This window comes from Toxotes jaculatrix, chromosome 7, assembly GCF_017976425.1.
Source record: "Toxotes jaculatrix isolate fToxJac2 chromosome 7, fToxJac2.pri, whole genome shotgun sequence".
In the NCBI taxonomy this organism is placed as follows: Eukaryota; Metazoa; Chordata; class Actinopteri; family Toxotidae; genus Toxotes; species Toxotes jaculatrix.
The window spans coordinates 21,372,693-21,387,533 of NC_054400.1; the positions used below are offsets into that span (position 1 = coordinate 21,372,693).

At 41.6% G+C, this 14,841-nt stretch overlaps 2 protein-coding genes across 4 annotated transcripts in view; one reads left to right on the top strand and one right to left on the bottom strand.

Annotated features, from left to right (window-relative positions):
- ncor2 (nuclear receptor corepressor 2) overlaps positions 1–8,747 on the top strand; it is an 83,072-nt gene extending 74,325 nt beyond the window's left edge. For all 3 annotated transcript variants that reach the window (XM_041041457.1, XM_041041458.1, XM_041041459.1), the window contains 8 exons: positions 1,585–1,694; positions 1,802–1,974; positions 2,164–2,298; positions 3,536–3,678; positions 3,802–3,855; positions 4,656–4,862; positions 5,334–5,513; positions 5,620–8,747. In XM_041041457.1, the coding sequence (XP_040897391.1) occupies positions 1,585–1,694; positions 1,802–1,974; positions 2,164–2,298; positions 3,536–3,678; positions 3,802–3,855; positions 4,656–4,862; positions 5,334–5,513; positions 5,620–5,816 (1,199 nt within the window). In that variant the 3' untranslated portion in view covers positions 5,817–8,747. The remainder of the gene's footprint in view (positions 1–1,584; positions 1,695–1,801; positions 1,975–2,163; positions 2,299–3,535; positions 3,679–3,801; positions 3,856–4,655; positions 4,863–5,333; positions 5,514–5,619) is intronic.
- A 789-nt stretch (positions 8,748–9,536) lies between these two features.
- Positions 9,537–14,841, bottom strand: part of rflna (refilin A) — a 35,895-nt gene continuing 30,590 nt past the window's right edge. Inside the window, exons 3-4 of the mRNA XM_041042912.1 lie at positions 13,590–13,699; positions 9,537–13,443 (exon numbers count right to left, since the gene is read on the bottom strand). Of these exons, the coding sequence (XP_040898846.1) occupies positions 13,110–13,443; positions 13,590–13,699 (444 nt within the window). The 3' untranslated portion in view covers positions 9,537–13,109. The remainder of the gene's footprint in view (positions 13,444–13,589; positions 13,700–14,841) is intronic.

The following is a 14,841-nucleotide window of genomic DNA, read 5'->3' on the forward strand; positions in this document are numbered from 1 at the left end:
GCACACCTTCATGTCGATACTCACAGACCTATTTGAAACACATTGTGTATAGATTAGATGTGAGAGTCCCTTTCATTAAATATCACTGAAAGCCTTACCAACCACCAAACTGACCCCCCTGGGGTCCCAGAGAGCAGCGGTGCTACACAGAAGGACGATGTTGAAGGAGGAGGCATGTGGAAGAGACCGGGGACACTTTCAGCCATCCAGGGGGAGGGGGGGTACTACAGGTTCTGGCCCTCCAAATCTCTGCATGTTCCTATTTATGGCTCACTGTAATTTATGCTGATTTTTTTTTTTTTTTTTTAAGTTTATTTTTAATTTAATTTGTTTCCCCACACACCAAACACTCAACACATCTCTCTCAATCAAGCCTCTGGGAGTTTGTCCGTCATTTGGAATGTGAATTTGTTTTGTCGTTTTTCTGCTTGTAGAACAATGTGTCACATCTGTATTTACACAAGACTACAGGGCAAGTGACAACTGCATGCTGAATTCAAGTGTGTGTTACTATAAGTCCTGTATATACACAGTAGTCATCAGGAAGCATGCTTCTGAAAACAGACGAGAATTGCTTACTTACACAGACTTAGTAATAGGACATCATCACCTTGCTGTCAGCATGCATTCACACACTTATTGGAAGGACCACAGAGAGAAAATGCAGGCCTTAGTGAGCTCCTGTTGGAATGAACCCACAGTGACTTCTGTCGTTGCTACCTAACAACAAAAACCACAGCATCCTGTCCCTCTGGGGGACTCATCCTCACCGGGATTGTCCCCGTCCCACCTCAAACTCAACTTACATCATCCTCTCGTGAGATAAATACTGTAGTGCAAGAGTTGTGTAAGAAAACACAAAGGGAGACATGACGCACAAGGGAAAAACAGCCCTGAAATAGGCTCATAGTTCACTCTAGAGCATACAAGCAGAAAGCTAGAGTCCCACAGTGGTTCAGCAGTAATTTCACAAATTTATGGCTCACCACGAGCGCGTCTGTCTTGCGTTAAGTTTTGTACCATTAGTATTCATAACCGTTTTGTATTCGTAGCATAGAGTGAACTGTATCCTCTTTGTCTCTAAGGCGCTACTTTATTTTTATATATTTTTATATATCTGTGACAGAAAGGTGGTCTTCAGTTATAAAGTGACTTTGTGACTTCTTCATTTATGAGTCACTGATGCAAAACCAGTCAGTTTTAGCATCATTTCTCGTTAAAGCCAGTCTTGCTAAGACTGTATGCAAAAAGTACTCTATAAATAATTAAGAGATCTGAGGTAGCTTGTCACACACATGGTCATGTAGTGTTTTTGTAGGAGAGCCTGCCCTTTGAGCTTTCATGTGCAGGTGTTACATGAAATGTTTAAATTGCACATCCACCATAAGTCCTGATGGATGGACGGACATTTCTGAATTATGCATGTTTTCATGAGCACATTTTAGAGACCTTGAATCGTGTCACCATGAACTAAAACACGAAACTAACTTTTATCCATGTGTGGATGGGATCTTTTTTTTTTTTTTTTGCCTCTGTGTGTGCGTGGGTGTGCATGTCTGCCTGTCCTTTGGATTTGACTCTCAGCTCAACAGTACCGTCCTCCGTCTGAGGAGAGACTGTCTCCAGGCCAACAGCCTCCATCCCCCTGTGTTAAAGGCAGCCAGAGGGTGGTCACCCTGGCACAGCACATCAGTGTAAGACTGCTCAACCACTGCATTACAACTGGCAACAACAGCACAACAACAATACAATAACATGTTGTCCCATGTCTCACAACGTGGTTATGTCTTTATGTAAACAGGAGGTGATAACTAAAGACTACACCAGGCAGAGCCAGCAGCAGCAAAGCTACGGTTCTCCTGTCCTGGACTTGACACGTCCACCCAGTGCCTCCCAGCCCCCACCCACCTCACAGGAGTTAGCCCAAGGTCCCCGCTACTCCGAAGGACTTGGTGGAGAACGCAACAGAGACCGGTAGGTCTTTACTGTCAAACGGGATCGCTTTGGACCAAGAGACATATCTGCTGAATGCATTGAGAGGCCACTGTCTACTGCATGTACCCTCACCCTTTGTTACTGATGTTTATAATTGAAACGAGGGTTCACTGAGTTGGGTTGATGATTATCATGCCGTAAACGTGTCTGTCTCTGTGTTCTCCCCAGGTCTCCTCCTCAGCCCAAGACATCGCCTGTCAGTGTTTCAAATGACGGCATTGAGCCAGTGTCTCCTGCCGGAGCCGGCTCTGAACCTGAAGTCCAGGGAGGGGTCTCCTACCCCAACGAGCAGGGAGAGCAAGGGTAAAAGCTCACACTGCTGTAGATGTCCACAGAAAGAGCTTACTGCAAATATATTTTATTGCCTGTGTTCGCTTCAGTGGGTGCAGTCTCATGAAAGTCAAGTCAAGCCAAACATAATCAAACTATGTGGTATATGGAGGGTTTCAGGTTGTACAATATTTAGATTAAGGATGTTATTCATAGTTGAATATTGAGTTGAGTACCCGTCTCTATTTTCTTAGTTTAACAACTTTTGTTTAACAGGTGGAACCTATTTATTGTGTCTGTTTGCCCTTTGAGGTAATTCGTTTTCTGTTTCTTGTAAACAAGTCAGTATCTTCTTCATCCTTTTGTCAGGTAATCTGACCCTTTTTCCAAAAAAAAAACAAAAAAAAAAACCCTGAGACACTCCTCAACTCATAGTTTATACAAGGTGTAACAGTTTGACTGTGTGACAGTGTTGCACTGCAGCAGGATATCCCCTCATTTCCCTTTCAGTTCAGCTTATTATCTCAGTTCAGTGAAATGAAATCCACTTTCAAGATAAGGATAAATCCAGTCTTTACTTCATCCTTGTACTTTCTATCAGATATATCTCTCTCTTTTATTGACCTTGAACAAATTTATTTAATGTTACCACTTTCGAAATACACTATAATCATACCTGATAAAAACAAAGTGAAACTGGATAATCTTTCTAGTGCTTCAACAAACACAAACTTTGTTTTGATTGGGAAAAAAAAAACAAAAAACTCAGAGATGAACGTGAAAATGTTTTGGCTTCACACATCGTTTGACTCTGCTGCTTCGCTGCCTCTCTCTACCGTTGCCAGGCAACGTTTCACTCTCTGAGCTGTGCTAACTGTGCGAGGAGCTCAAGAGGAATGGAGACATCAAAGGAACGGTCAACTTCAGACAAACACAGAGCCAGCATAAAGTGATTTTTTAATGTGTTTTGAGAAATATAATTTTTGACACAACCGCACGGGCTTCACTGTTCAGCCTGCTGCCACCACAACCAGCAGCAGTGAACGGGTGGATGATTTATGATTTAATTATAGCATTTGTTTGAATCACTGTTGTCGCTCTACAAGTAATTTCAGCAATTTCAGCAGAAATTAAGTGTTTGGAATGAACTTGCAGATGGTGCTCAGACATGCCAACTACTGAACTTAAAAGCATACAAAGCAGGAATATCACAGGAGTGTTGATTAGTGTGTGTGTTTGTATTAACGTGGTTCTCCTTTCCCTCCCACAGAATGGGCTCCCGTTCCCCTCCCAATGCCTCCCAGCCTCCAGCTTTCTTCAGCAAGCTGACGGAGAACACCTCAGCGATCGTGAAGTCAAAGAAACAGGAGATGATCAAGAAGATGACTGTGGTGGGAAACGACGGTGACTTCAGTAAGTGTGTCCTCAGCGCAGGCCTGAGTGCATGAGCGAAAAAATAGTTTTCAGTAGAAAAGCTCGCGTGTGATTCAGTACAGAGAGTGGACCTTTAAAAAGAAATCTTGTTCACACTCTCAGATGCTGGTCAGCCAGGAACAGAGATCTTCAATATGCCGGCGTCTACAACTGCAGGTAATCTGTTTCCACCTCATCTGTTATGGCGTATGTGCAAAGTCGGTCAAATATGGCAGCAGTTTGCATTATGCATCATGAGGTCTGTCTAGTTGATAATGACCATGAAAGATGGAGGATCTTACTAGAGTTTGATTTATATTTGAGCATACTGGTGTCCAAAGCCTTAGCAGACTGTGGTCTGCATCAGAGCACATGCATCAGCTGCTCGCCGGCGAGAACAGTGCTTTCTGTGTGTTTTCAGAGTAGAGCTATGGTGAAAGGTGGCGTATACAGAAATCTGACAAGGTCCTAAGGTGGCGTTTACACAGGAAATGCACTTGACCTGTGTTCCCACATGACACAGAGAGTAAAATTGCTTGGGCATTTATGAAATAAGACGTGCGCCAGACTCTTGGAGAGGTCTTAAGAGCAAGTCATCCTCTGGGCGGCCTCAATGCACTGTTAACCTACAGTATGTAATAAAAACGAATGCAGCACAAATGCAGTGAACCTTCCCTGACTGAAGATGTTTGTCTGCTCTGCTCTGCTCTCCTCTCTGTTCACACCTCTCATGTTGTCCATGGTTAAGATTGTGCTTACTACTCTTCTTACAATACTGAATCACCACTCCTTCTCTCTACTCTTTTGGTCTGTTTTATCTTTTCATTTCTTACTTTCTTATTGATGCCATTTAATGCTGCGGCTCTGTGGATCAGCACTTTCTCTTTTTCTTCATGACCTTCCTTCCTCCTTACGATGGCACTCTTTGTACTTGCCGTCCCTCCATCTAACTTGTTTAACACTGCCTCCATTCACAGGACCTGTGAGTGTCCGCAGTCATCCAGCTCCAGAGGCCCCCGGTAACTCAATAGGCCTGGAGGCCATTATAAGAAAGGCCTTGATGGGCAAATACGACGATCAGTCTGAGGAACGCTCTCCATCCAACGCCGCTAACTCGATGGGTTCTGGCATGTCTGCTGGCATGCCTATAGCCGACGGACGTGCTGAGGACTGTTTCTCACAAGGTGCGACGTCCTCGAGCACTTACTTTATCTTGTTTGCTCCTTTTCTGTTGCCAGGCCCCCCCGCCTGAAGTCTTTATGCTAAAATAAACGAATCGGCTCCTGGCTGTAGCTTCATCTAGACAGATATAAGAATGGTACAGAACAGATCTTCTTACCTAGCTCTCGGCAAGAATGTGAATAAGCATATTTTATATTTATATATTTATAGTTAAGTCTTCTATAAGGCCTTTTAGTGGTGTATTTCTTATTTCAAGAGACAGTGAAGGACTGAATTATGTTTTTTCATTTAACCACATGACACATTAAAACAACACTTGACTCATCTGCAAAAACTATTGTAGTTCGGTGAGTTCTTACACAGTGCGGGACAACAGGCGGAGCAGGATCAGCTGCTCTGGAGCTGGAGATGTTTTCCACAGGAGTGTGTTACACTGTGGGTCAAAACCAGACTTCTGCGCCCTGTGTTTGCAGGTGGGGGAAAGTCCTCAAAGGGCAGCGGGCGCTCTAATGGGCGCAAAGCCAAGTCCCCAGGGCCAGGTCTGTCAGGGGGGGAGAGACCGTCCTCTGTGTCCTCAGTCCACTCTGAGGGAGACTGCAACAGGCGAACTCCTCTTACCACTCGCATGTGGGAGGATCGGCCTTCATCCACAGGTATACAGCGTCTGATGTGGTACAGTTACCAGTTGTAGTGGTCGTCTGGAAAACGAGAAACAGTCTCAAACACATCGTACCAATTCTGTCGCTCTGCTTGTTGCAGGTTCAGCTCCGACTCCCTTCCCGTGTAACCCGCTGATAATGCGTTTCCCCAGCGGGATGGCATCCGCTCCCTCCCCCTCCTCCGGCCAGCCGGGGGGCCAGGGCCCAGGGTCAGGACCTGGACAGGGCCGCTCCTGGGAGGAGGAGCCCAAGCCTCTGCTCATGTCTCAGTACGAGACCCTGTCTGACAGCGAGTGAGCCGCAATGCCGCCGTACAACAGGACCCCGCGAACAGTCGACCACCTCTGTGCTGCTGCAGCCACACACGTACACACACATACACACACCTGCTGAGGCGTCTGCAAACCTACCCACACCATTCCACTCTGCATTTCCTCCGTCTGTCCTCAAGCAAGGACCGTGTCATCTTTTCCCACACCTGAGACACCAAACACCGACGAGCTGGAACACTGCTGCTCCGTGTGTGTGTGTGCGTCTGTGTATGTTTGTGCTTAGGTGTTATGCATTCACTCCAGGACTACTCCAAAGGACAAATCACTTTTTTTTTTGTTTGTTTTTTAATTTTTACTACTTTTCCTCACTGGCCTTATCAATATAGACGCATTGACCTGCACCTTTTGGGTGCACCGCTCTAATGTGCTGACACTTGTGTGGAAGGGACTCTGAGGTCGTGTTGTCGGTCTGGTCAGGAGCCTGGCGACGGCTGTTCTAGAGACAGATTTATGAGCGTGGATCTGACCTGAGAACAGCGGCCCACACAGCCAGGACCCCCTCACGTTTCTTCATGGCGAACTCCAGGTGCAGGCGGCCTGTGCACTGCTACCACGACAAGAATACGTGCGAGAGGACGGGAGGAGAATCGACATCCTGTTTTTCTTGTTTTGGTTCTTTGTTTTTCTTCTTTAAATTCAGTCCAGTCCTGTGTTTGGAACGTGAGCTGAGACCTTTAGTACATTTTGATGGTGAACTTTTGATGGTGTCATTTGTTGTCTCTTATCTGCAATGATGTATCTTTTTTTTTTTTTTTGGGTTGTTTGGGGGGAGGGGGGGCAGAGATTGTTATGTGGGAGGGTCATATCATTGGTTTACAGGGTAAACATGCTGTTCATTGCTGATGTCATCATATATTTGGGAGGGTCCTGGAGAACAGCGAAGGCCTGCTGACTTCAGGCAATCCACGTGGGGAGAGATGATTTGCCAGATGGATGGCACTGAGACAAGTGACACTTTCTCACAGTTTTTATATTAACCATGTCTGTGTTTGTTGAAACCGTTTTTTGGATATTAAGCACTTAGTTGTCAGTCTGTTCACAATGGCATTTTTAAGAATCTGTGTTTCCTGGGGCAGGCGAGAAATGGACTCAAGAACAGCATCGAAATCCCGCTGTGGAGGTATCCTTTAACACCTACCTGTTTCTTTTGGTCTTGCCACTGATATTCTTTAGCGCTCCCACACTCAAGGCGACAATCACATTTTAGTGAACGACGGATAAGCCGCTTCGAGCAGGTGCAGACCGACCTTAAAGCTGCTTAAAGGTGAATTCCTCAGCATCACTTGGAGTTTGCTCGCATTGAAGAGGTGACAAAAAAAAAAAAAAAAAAGCCATCTTTCTACACCTTGGTCCATGGCGGCACCAGCTTCAGCTGGCCTGCCAGAATCCCGTCTAGGAGCTGTTGTGACGGTCTGACCTCTGACCTTTTACTGCCTAGTGGTGGACCTGAGACTCAACTCCTCATCCAGGCAGATTTTGTACAGTTATGAGATATTCCTAGTGTTAAGTGCCATTTATTTTACATATACAGTACTGAAGTTACCAAGTGACGCACAATTTTTCTTTTAGCCCCCAATGCCAGGGTTTATACTGTCCATGCAGGGAAATCTGAAAACAAACAAAAAAAAAAAAGCAAATGAAACGTCCTTTTTCTTTTCTTTTTTTACTTCTTTTTCTTTAATTTTCAATTTTTTTGTGTGCTGCATTTTTTTTCTTTAATTCCAAATCCATCACAGCCTTAGCTTTGAACTGTTTTACTCATTAGCTCTATCATCTAAACAACAACAATGCTGTATCCCCCGGACAGCTTACCTGGGCCTGCATCAAATGTTTTCTCCACTATGTGACCTATGACATACATTCAAGTGTACTTCATTGCACATCCTGTGTTTGTACGGGTTAGAGGAAGTCGAGGGGAAAGGCATTCGAAAGCATTCTGGTAGTTTTTTTTTTTTTTTTTTGTAACATTTGTTGATGTTTTCACATTTTACTTGCAGTATTTTTAAAGGTCGCCCTCTCTGTATGTGAAATGTTTCCAGCTTGTGATTTCGTGCAACCAGGGACGGTTTCTTTCCCTCGACTGAACACTCTGAAGCAATGGCAGTGAGCTTACGTAGTAGTTTAAAAAGACCTCACCTCTATCTCTTGTTCTTTTTTTTATCACAGTGGATTGTCACAACACAAACATAATGACTGTTATAGGACTACCTCCTCTCCCTCTTTCATCCTACTTACCTGCAGAAATCTCATCTCAGCCATGTTTTTGCTCTGATTTGTTTTTTTCTTATCCAGACTGATGGAGGGTTTGTAATTTCATCAGGCAAAGAAAAAAATACAGCCAGGCTTTGTACTCTGGTCTCTGCGTGTTTATCATTTATCCACTGATGAAATTTAAGAATGTGACAGTAAACAGACTAAGCCATATCCAGTTGTTCCCTAAAACTAATGACAGACTAATAGGTTGTTTTTAAAAGTATATACTGAAAGCAGTTTTAACAAACATCCATTTTTTTTGTTTGTTTCTGTGTTCAGTACACACCTGTTTCATTATAAATCATAATAATCATTCAAGCCTAAAAAGTTGATATCTGATGTGTTCCCTGGACTGTCCAAGGGTGGGTGGGGGATTAACATTACATTGTTCAACAATTTTTGTGCATAATGATTTTCTTTTCTTTTTTTATTATAACCCACTGTATAATAGCAAGGATTGTATATAAAACTGAAGAGATGTAAATATTTATGTGGCTTGCTTCAAGGTTGGTATTACAAAAAAAAAAAAAATATTCACATGGTTAAATTCTACATGCCCACCAGCAAGCTTTGTGGATAGCAGTGTAAAAATGAAAAACAAAAAAGACACTGCCTTAATGTTTAAATAAAAAGCTTATTGCCATTCATTGTCTCAGGGTCACATTATTTATTGGTATGTGTGTGTGTGTGGAATCATTGTTATTACACTTTGTATTGGAAATTGGATGGGCCCAAAGTATAGATGGTAGAGCGCCACCAGGGGGCAGCATAAGCACATTTTTAAGTATAGAAATTTAATGTGTTTTACACAAAGAATTTTGGAGAAGATACTCAAACACTGCATGAAATAATTTTCTCTGACCAAAAAAGACATCTCAGACCCTTGTTAATGATGTTGTAGTTACGCAGATGGAGATGAAGAGCTGAGTTGTCAGTTGTGGTTGTTGTACAAATGTGCTGCTCAGCTGCTGCTGATCTGGTCTCCTGTGATCTGCTGTACTATCATTCAGCTCGTATGAAGGTCAGCCCCTCCTTACATAACTCCTGTGAGTCTTACAGGGTTACAATGTTATGAAAGTTAAGATGTGTTAAAAGTCAAATTTGCAAAGGGTCTGACAGATTATTAGTTACTATATATTATGATTTGCAATGTAAAAAATATGATGCACTGTAATTGATTATACTACCCAGCAGTATATAACACTGTCAAAAAAACCTTGAACCTTGAACTGTGTAGCTGTACTCACTGTGGAATATATAGACTTATGGGCAAGTGAACCATCTCTGAGAACATCAGATAAAACATTTTTTATGTTGCAGGGACTTTTCTGTACCAGAGGGAAATATTTCTCATGGTTCTTCACGGCGTCCCTCACTGAGCACAGGTTTTATATCCCCTGATTTACAGCTAAGAAAGGTGCTGAAACTTAATATTCAATCCTGCAATTTCATTTACCACACTGAAAATTTTTAAAAGAATATTTCATGCAAATATATCAACTTGAAGCTTTTATAACTTAAGCATTATGCATCATACAATCACTGATTTTCACACCTTTGCCTGTTGTTTCAGAAATTCCAACTTCCGCACCGGGATTTCATCATGGAAACCAAAACACCTCTATCAAGCGAGGCCCTACTAATTGTCACTGTGGTCAGGCAAGTTGTCAAGTTGTAAAAATGAAAAAAATCTTTTCTACAAATCTGTATTTCTACTAGATTATATCAGATACCAGACTGATATAATTACTGTTTTTTTTTGTTCTTAAATTCTGCTTAATGTTCATGCCTTCATTATATAATAGCAATAAAATGATTTTTGTGAGTGACCCGTCCCTCTCTTTGTTTCAGAGGGACAAAATTGAACCTGTGGTGAGCAGGGAAATAAAACGTCCCATGATCACAGTTAAACAACAAATGCACATGAAACAACAGTATTAGGGTTTGGGAATTTCTTTTTTTTTTTTTTTTTTTTATTCATTTAGGATATACATCTTTTTAAATTATTTTCCTTGATCAGAGCAGGAACAATGATTGACGTACAAAAATATAAAGAGAATTATGAAGTGCCTCGATGCCACATATACAACAGGAAAATATTTTACAGTAACAAAATCAAGTGTTAGGAAACACAAAAATATCTCAACCACCAACGTGTTTAACTTGACACCCACCAACTTTCTCTCATCATTCTCTGACATTTCACAGACCATCAACACATAGCAAATATCTCCAACATCTTGCCAAGAACTCTACTGTTCTGTATAATTTCCTCACCTCATCTATATTTTTTCTTTTGAAAGAGCAGATCTGACTTTTCTCCTTTTGTCTTGCTCTTTGTGCTTCTACTTACTGTTCCCTCATTAAAACCCAGTACATATCTTACAGTACTGATGCACCACCTCAGCTTCAGGCCCTCCGTGTCCTTATACTCTACACATACCTGGAGGGTATTTCAAACTACAAAATAAAACAAGATCACAAGCTCAAGACCTCAACTGAAAACTGGGAATACACACTTGCAATGAATTAAAACTGATACCTAAGAAAATTTGAGGTAAAGTATGAAGTTTCAATATTTGCCATGTTCAGTAATCTAAATATATATATATATATATAAGACAGACATATAAAGAAGTCATGAAAACGCTCAATAAAAATCTATCTTACATCTTCAACAGAGAAATCTAACATGGTTTCACTGCTCGACTTTTTACATGTTGGTAATAGCAGAAGTTTCAGCCACTGTGGATCAGAAACTGCCCAATACAACAATTAAGTTAAAATCTGAAAACAATTTGAAACACTCTGCACGTGCTGCACCAGATATTCATAAATTCAATCCTAGTGACTTAGTGGAGATTTCTATATTATCACTATATTAAAAGGGACAGCATCAAACAAACTAGTTTTTTTTTTAATGTAGAGACTGGTTGTTATAAAAAATGTGTGCCCACTAACTGGCAGATGTAACTGTTACATAGCTAACTGAACCAACTGACAAAGCTAAAATCAGCTTGCCAATATTTGGCCCATTTATACTGAAGAGTAAAACAGGTGATATGTAATATGGTTGAAACATCTCACCTGACCCTGAAAGATTTTAATTGAATTTTTAAATCAAATTTAATTTATGATTAACTCAACATGCCTCAAATTACTAAATGTTATGCTGAAAATGTCAGGCAAAATCCTGTTACCTAGGTTAGATTAATCGGATTCTGCATGATTGTTATAATCGAAAAACACGTCTCCATGTATGCACATATAAACAAAAAAGTATTACCTACATTCACATAAGATTAGTAGGTAAGTTTAACATTTTACTGGTTCTCCTAAGACTAAACTAAAAAACTAATTTTGAAAGTTATATTATAAGTTGTGATGCTACAGTTACTTTACTTGCTAAGACATTCCTTAAGTTTCAATGGTGCAATTTGATTTATTAAATCGTTAGGTTGAAGTTAATGACTAAGTTACTTCATCTACAAACTAAGTGCATTTATGAATAGCTGGTGCAAGTCGAGCAGTGTTAGTCTTATTTTGAGAGGCAGCTCAAACAGTGATATGTTGATTGCTTGTAGCGCTAGAAACCATCCAGAGAAATTGTAGTTGGCAATAGTTCTTGTTTTTGTGTTTCACTTGGACTCTGTTGGAGAAGTAGGTGGGTGAATGCCAATGCATCAGTACAGTTTGTTCCGTACCAAGAGCTGTGACAGAGAAGTGTCACTTCCCTCTGATTGTCTAATATTGTCTAATGTTTCGGCACTTTATTATGTGACAAGTTCCACCATTGGGCACCAAAGCAGGTTAAAAACAAACTGACGCTGACTGAAAAATTAAACCATATGATGATTGCCACCATTCTCAAAGGCCATGTATGTTATCAATCATCTTGCAGCTATAGATGATGTGGTCCTACACTCACATAGTCCGGATGAAGCAGGTCCACTGAGTTCATAAGCATTAAACTCTAAAATAAATAAAACTGCTAGCATGAAGATGTCTTTTCCCCCGAAACGTTAACATTGATTATTGCTCTGCAGCCCTTCAGCATCTCCTAGAGACCAAACAAGAACCTTTTTACCAAAACACATTCAACTCCAACATTATCTTAACCAAAGTATCCAAATTAAGTTAAATAGAGATTTTAAACCAGGTTTTTGGAGGCTTTAAATATCTCCTTTTAAATATTCTCCAGCCAGTCTCCTGTTATCATGCTGTGATCCTTCCTTTGATCAGACTTCAATGTTAACTCTACAGACCTCTGGTTCATGTGAGTAAACAGAACACCTTGCAATATGCAGTTTAGTTTAGCTGAGTGCGTGATGAAACTAGACAAGCGGTTGTTTGCATGTGTGTTAATTAAAACTGTGAAACAAAAGCAAGTGTTCTGTCTCATTGCGTGGAGTTATTACAAAGAGATAAACTGTCTTTGGTCCAATTTTTCAAATGCAGTACTGAAATTCTCCTCCTGCAACGCCAAATCCACTGAGAGGACTGTGATATAGAAAACAAGTGCAATAAAGCCACATTAAAGAGCTTTGCATTGGAGTGACTTGGTTTGCACAGTCTCCTATGACACGTCATCTTGACTTTCCTCTACATACACGGACATCTACGATCTGATCGTTACCTTCACTGAGGTTACAATCCAACCTAAAGGACAGCAAAGGCCATTTGTCAGCTCTTGTATTAAATAAGACATTAACCATTGAAATGCAGCTTTAAACTGCCAGAGGACCAACTCTCTTTTTAAAGACTGCATCAGCAGAAAGTCTAAATACAGTCAGGTGAAATGTCACTAAAGGTTTCCCAGAGTTTCCTCCATGGCGAGAAAAGATGAACAGAGCAGGGTTTTTAGGGGCTCCAGGTATTACTTGAAGTATTTCCCTTTCAATATGGACCTTCTTTAGCTCCTCGTCCTCCGAAAAAAAAACAAACAAAAAACACAAGACGATCACCAGGTAGCCCTCTCTCAGACTGGGTTGGCCTGGTCTGGGCTCTACAAGTCCTCTGTGTAGATGATGCAGGGACTAGTGTCCTCACTTGATTCCAGCTGCACAGTGGAGACAAACCAGCGACGGGAGCCTGTGGCGTTGTAGTTGAGCGTGGTGCGGTAAGTGTTCTTGGCGTGTTTCGGGTAGATGATAGTGGTACTCTGGTAGCTGATGGGCCTCTGCCGTGGCTCCAGGTACACCTGGGACTTGTAGCTCCTCCAAGTGCAGTTCCGCACTGCCACCACTGTCTCACTGAAGGAGGTGGCTGTGGGAACAGGAGCACAGTAAACCCGGTCCTGGTAATGCTTGTCAGAGTCATACTTAACCTCGGAGTTGCACCTAGAAAAGGAGAAAGTGACAACTCTTTAAAAACACATCTAAAACTGATCACTAGGTGGCACTGTTGAAAAGACAATATTGATCAAAATAAGTGAGCTAAACTCCATATTGCAACCAACTGTCCTTACATGTCAAAGTTCCCTTACTTGATTTCCTGCTCTGGTTTGGGGTTGACCTCGATGCTTTCTCCGAAGAACACGGGGTACATGCGAGTCTTTGGGTCTGTTCCCGTGGAGTTCAGCAGCAGGTAGGGCAGCTGTGCACAAGACACACAAGAGTCACAGTCTCACAAACACATCCATGAACTGCTGAACTGTTTATAATCAGCCTGCCAACATGTCCATTCAAGGAATTCCAGTAAAAAATCCCAGCATGGTTGGGGGTTTCAGCAGAGCCAGCAACTCAAATTAAAAACACACTCCTCAATCCTTCCTCATGAGAACTTGCCTTGTAGATGGCACAACTATTACTACAATAACAATTAGGCAAGAAACACAGCAGTCGGGGCAACACTTCCATTTTTATTCATATAATTACACTGTGTGGGTCCAGCCAGATGGAGTGTTGGTGATAAACTTCTTTCTCACTGGTTTTCAGTACAGTTCAGGCTCACTAGAGACGTGTGACCCAGACACAGACTATGTCGGTGTGTGAGGACCGCAAATAGGCTTACAGATGTTGGGGCCTACAGTAGTTAATGAAATGAGACATTCACGTACAAGATGTATGTCTCCAGAGCAGCTGGTAGGCTGAGTGTAGATGATGCTCTTTGAAAATGATAACCAGGTACTCACAGATTCTCTCTTTGCAAGGGGGGGGGGTCATAGGTCTCATGAGGACTTAACCCAAAGTTATCTGAGACAATCTCTAATCACAGACATGTCATGCCCTTTTCATAGTTCTTCTCGGTTCTAGTAAATTAGGACTAGTAATCTAGTCAACTGGATTTTTATGGGGTCAAATGATCAATAATGCATGTGTGATGGCCTCTCTCTGCTGCTCTGATTGTGGCCATCCTCACTACCAGACTTCCTTAAGCCCTCAGAGCCATTCAACCCTGTTAACCCCACATTCACACTGGGGGTGTGCCCGATTCATCGATTCATAGATTAATCGTGACGCGAAACTTGGCGATTCAGAATCGATTGATAAATGTTCAAAAATTATTCTTTTAATAATGGAAGGAAAGTGTAGTATAGTCAAAGTATAGTAAGGCGTCAAAATTGGCCAAAAAAAGTCTTTTTTTTTTCAGACCTCAAAATATCATAAAAAACGTCATAGTATAGTAAGGCGTCAAAATCGGACAAAAAAAGTCAAAAATTTTTTCGACCTCAAAATGTCATAAAAAAACGTCATAGTGTAGTATGCCGTTTTTTTTCGGCCAAAAAAAGTCAAAAT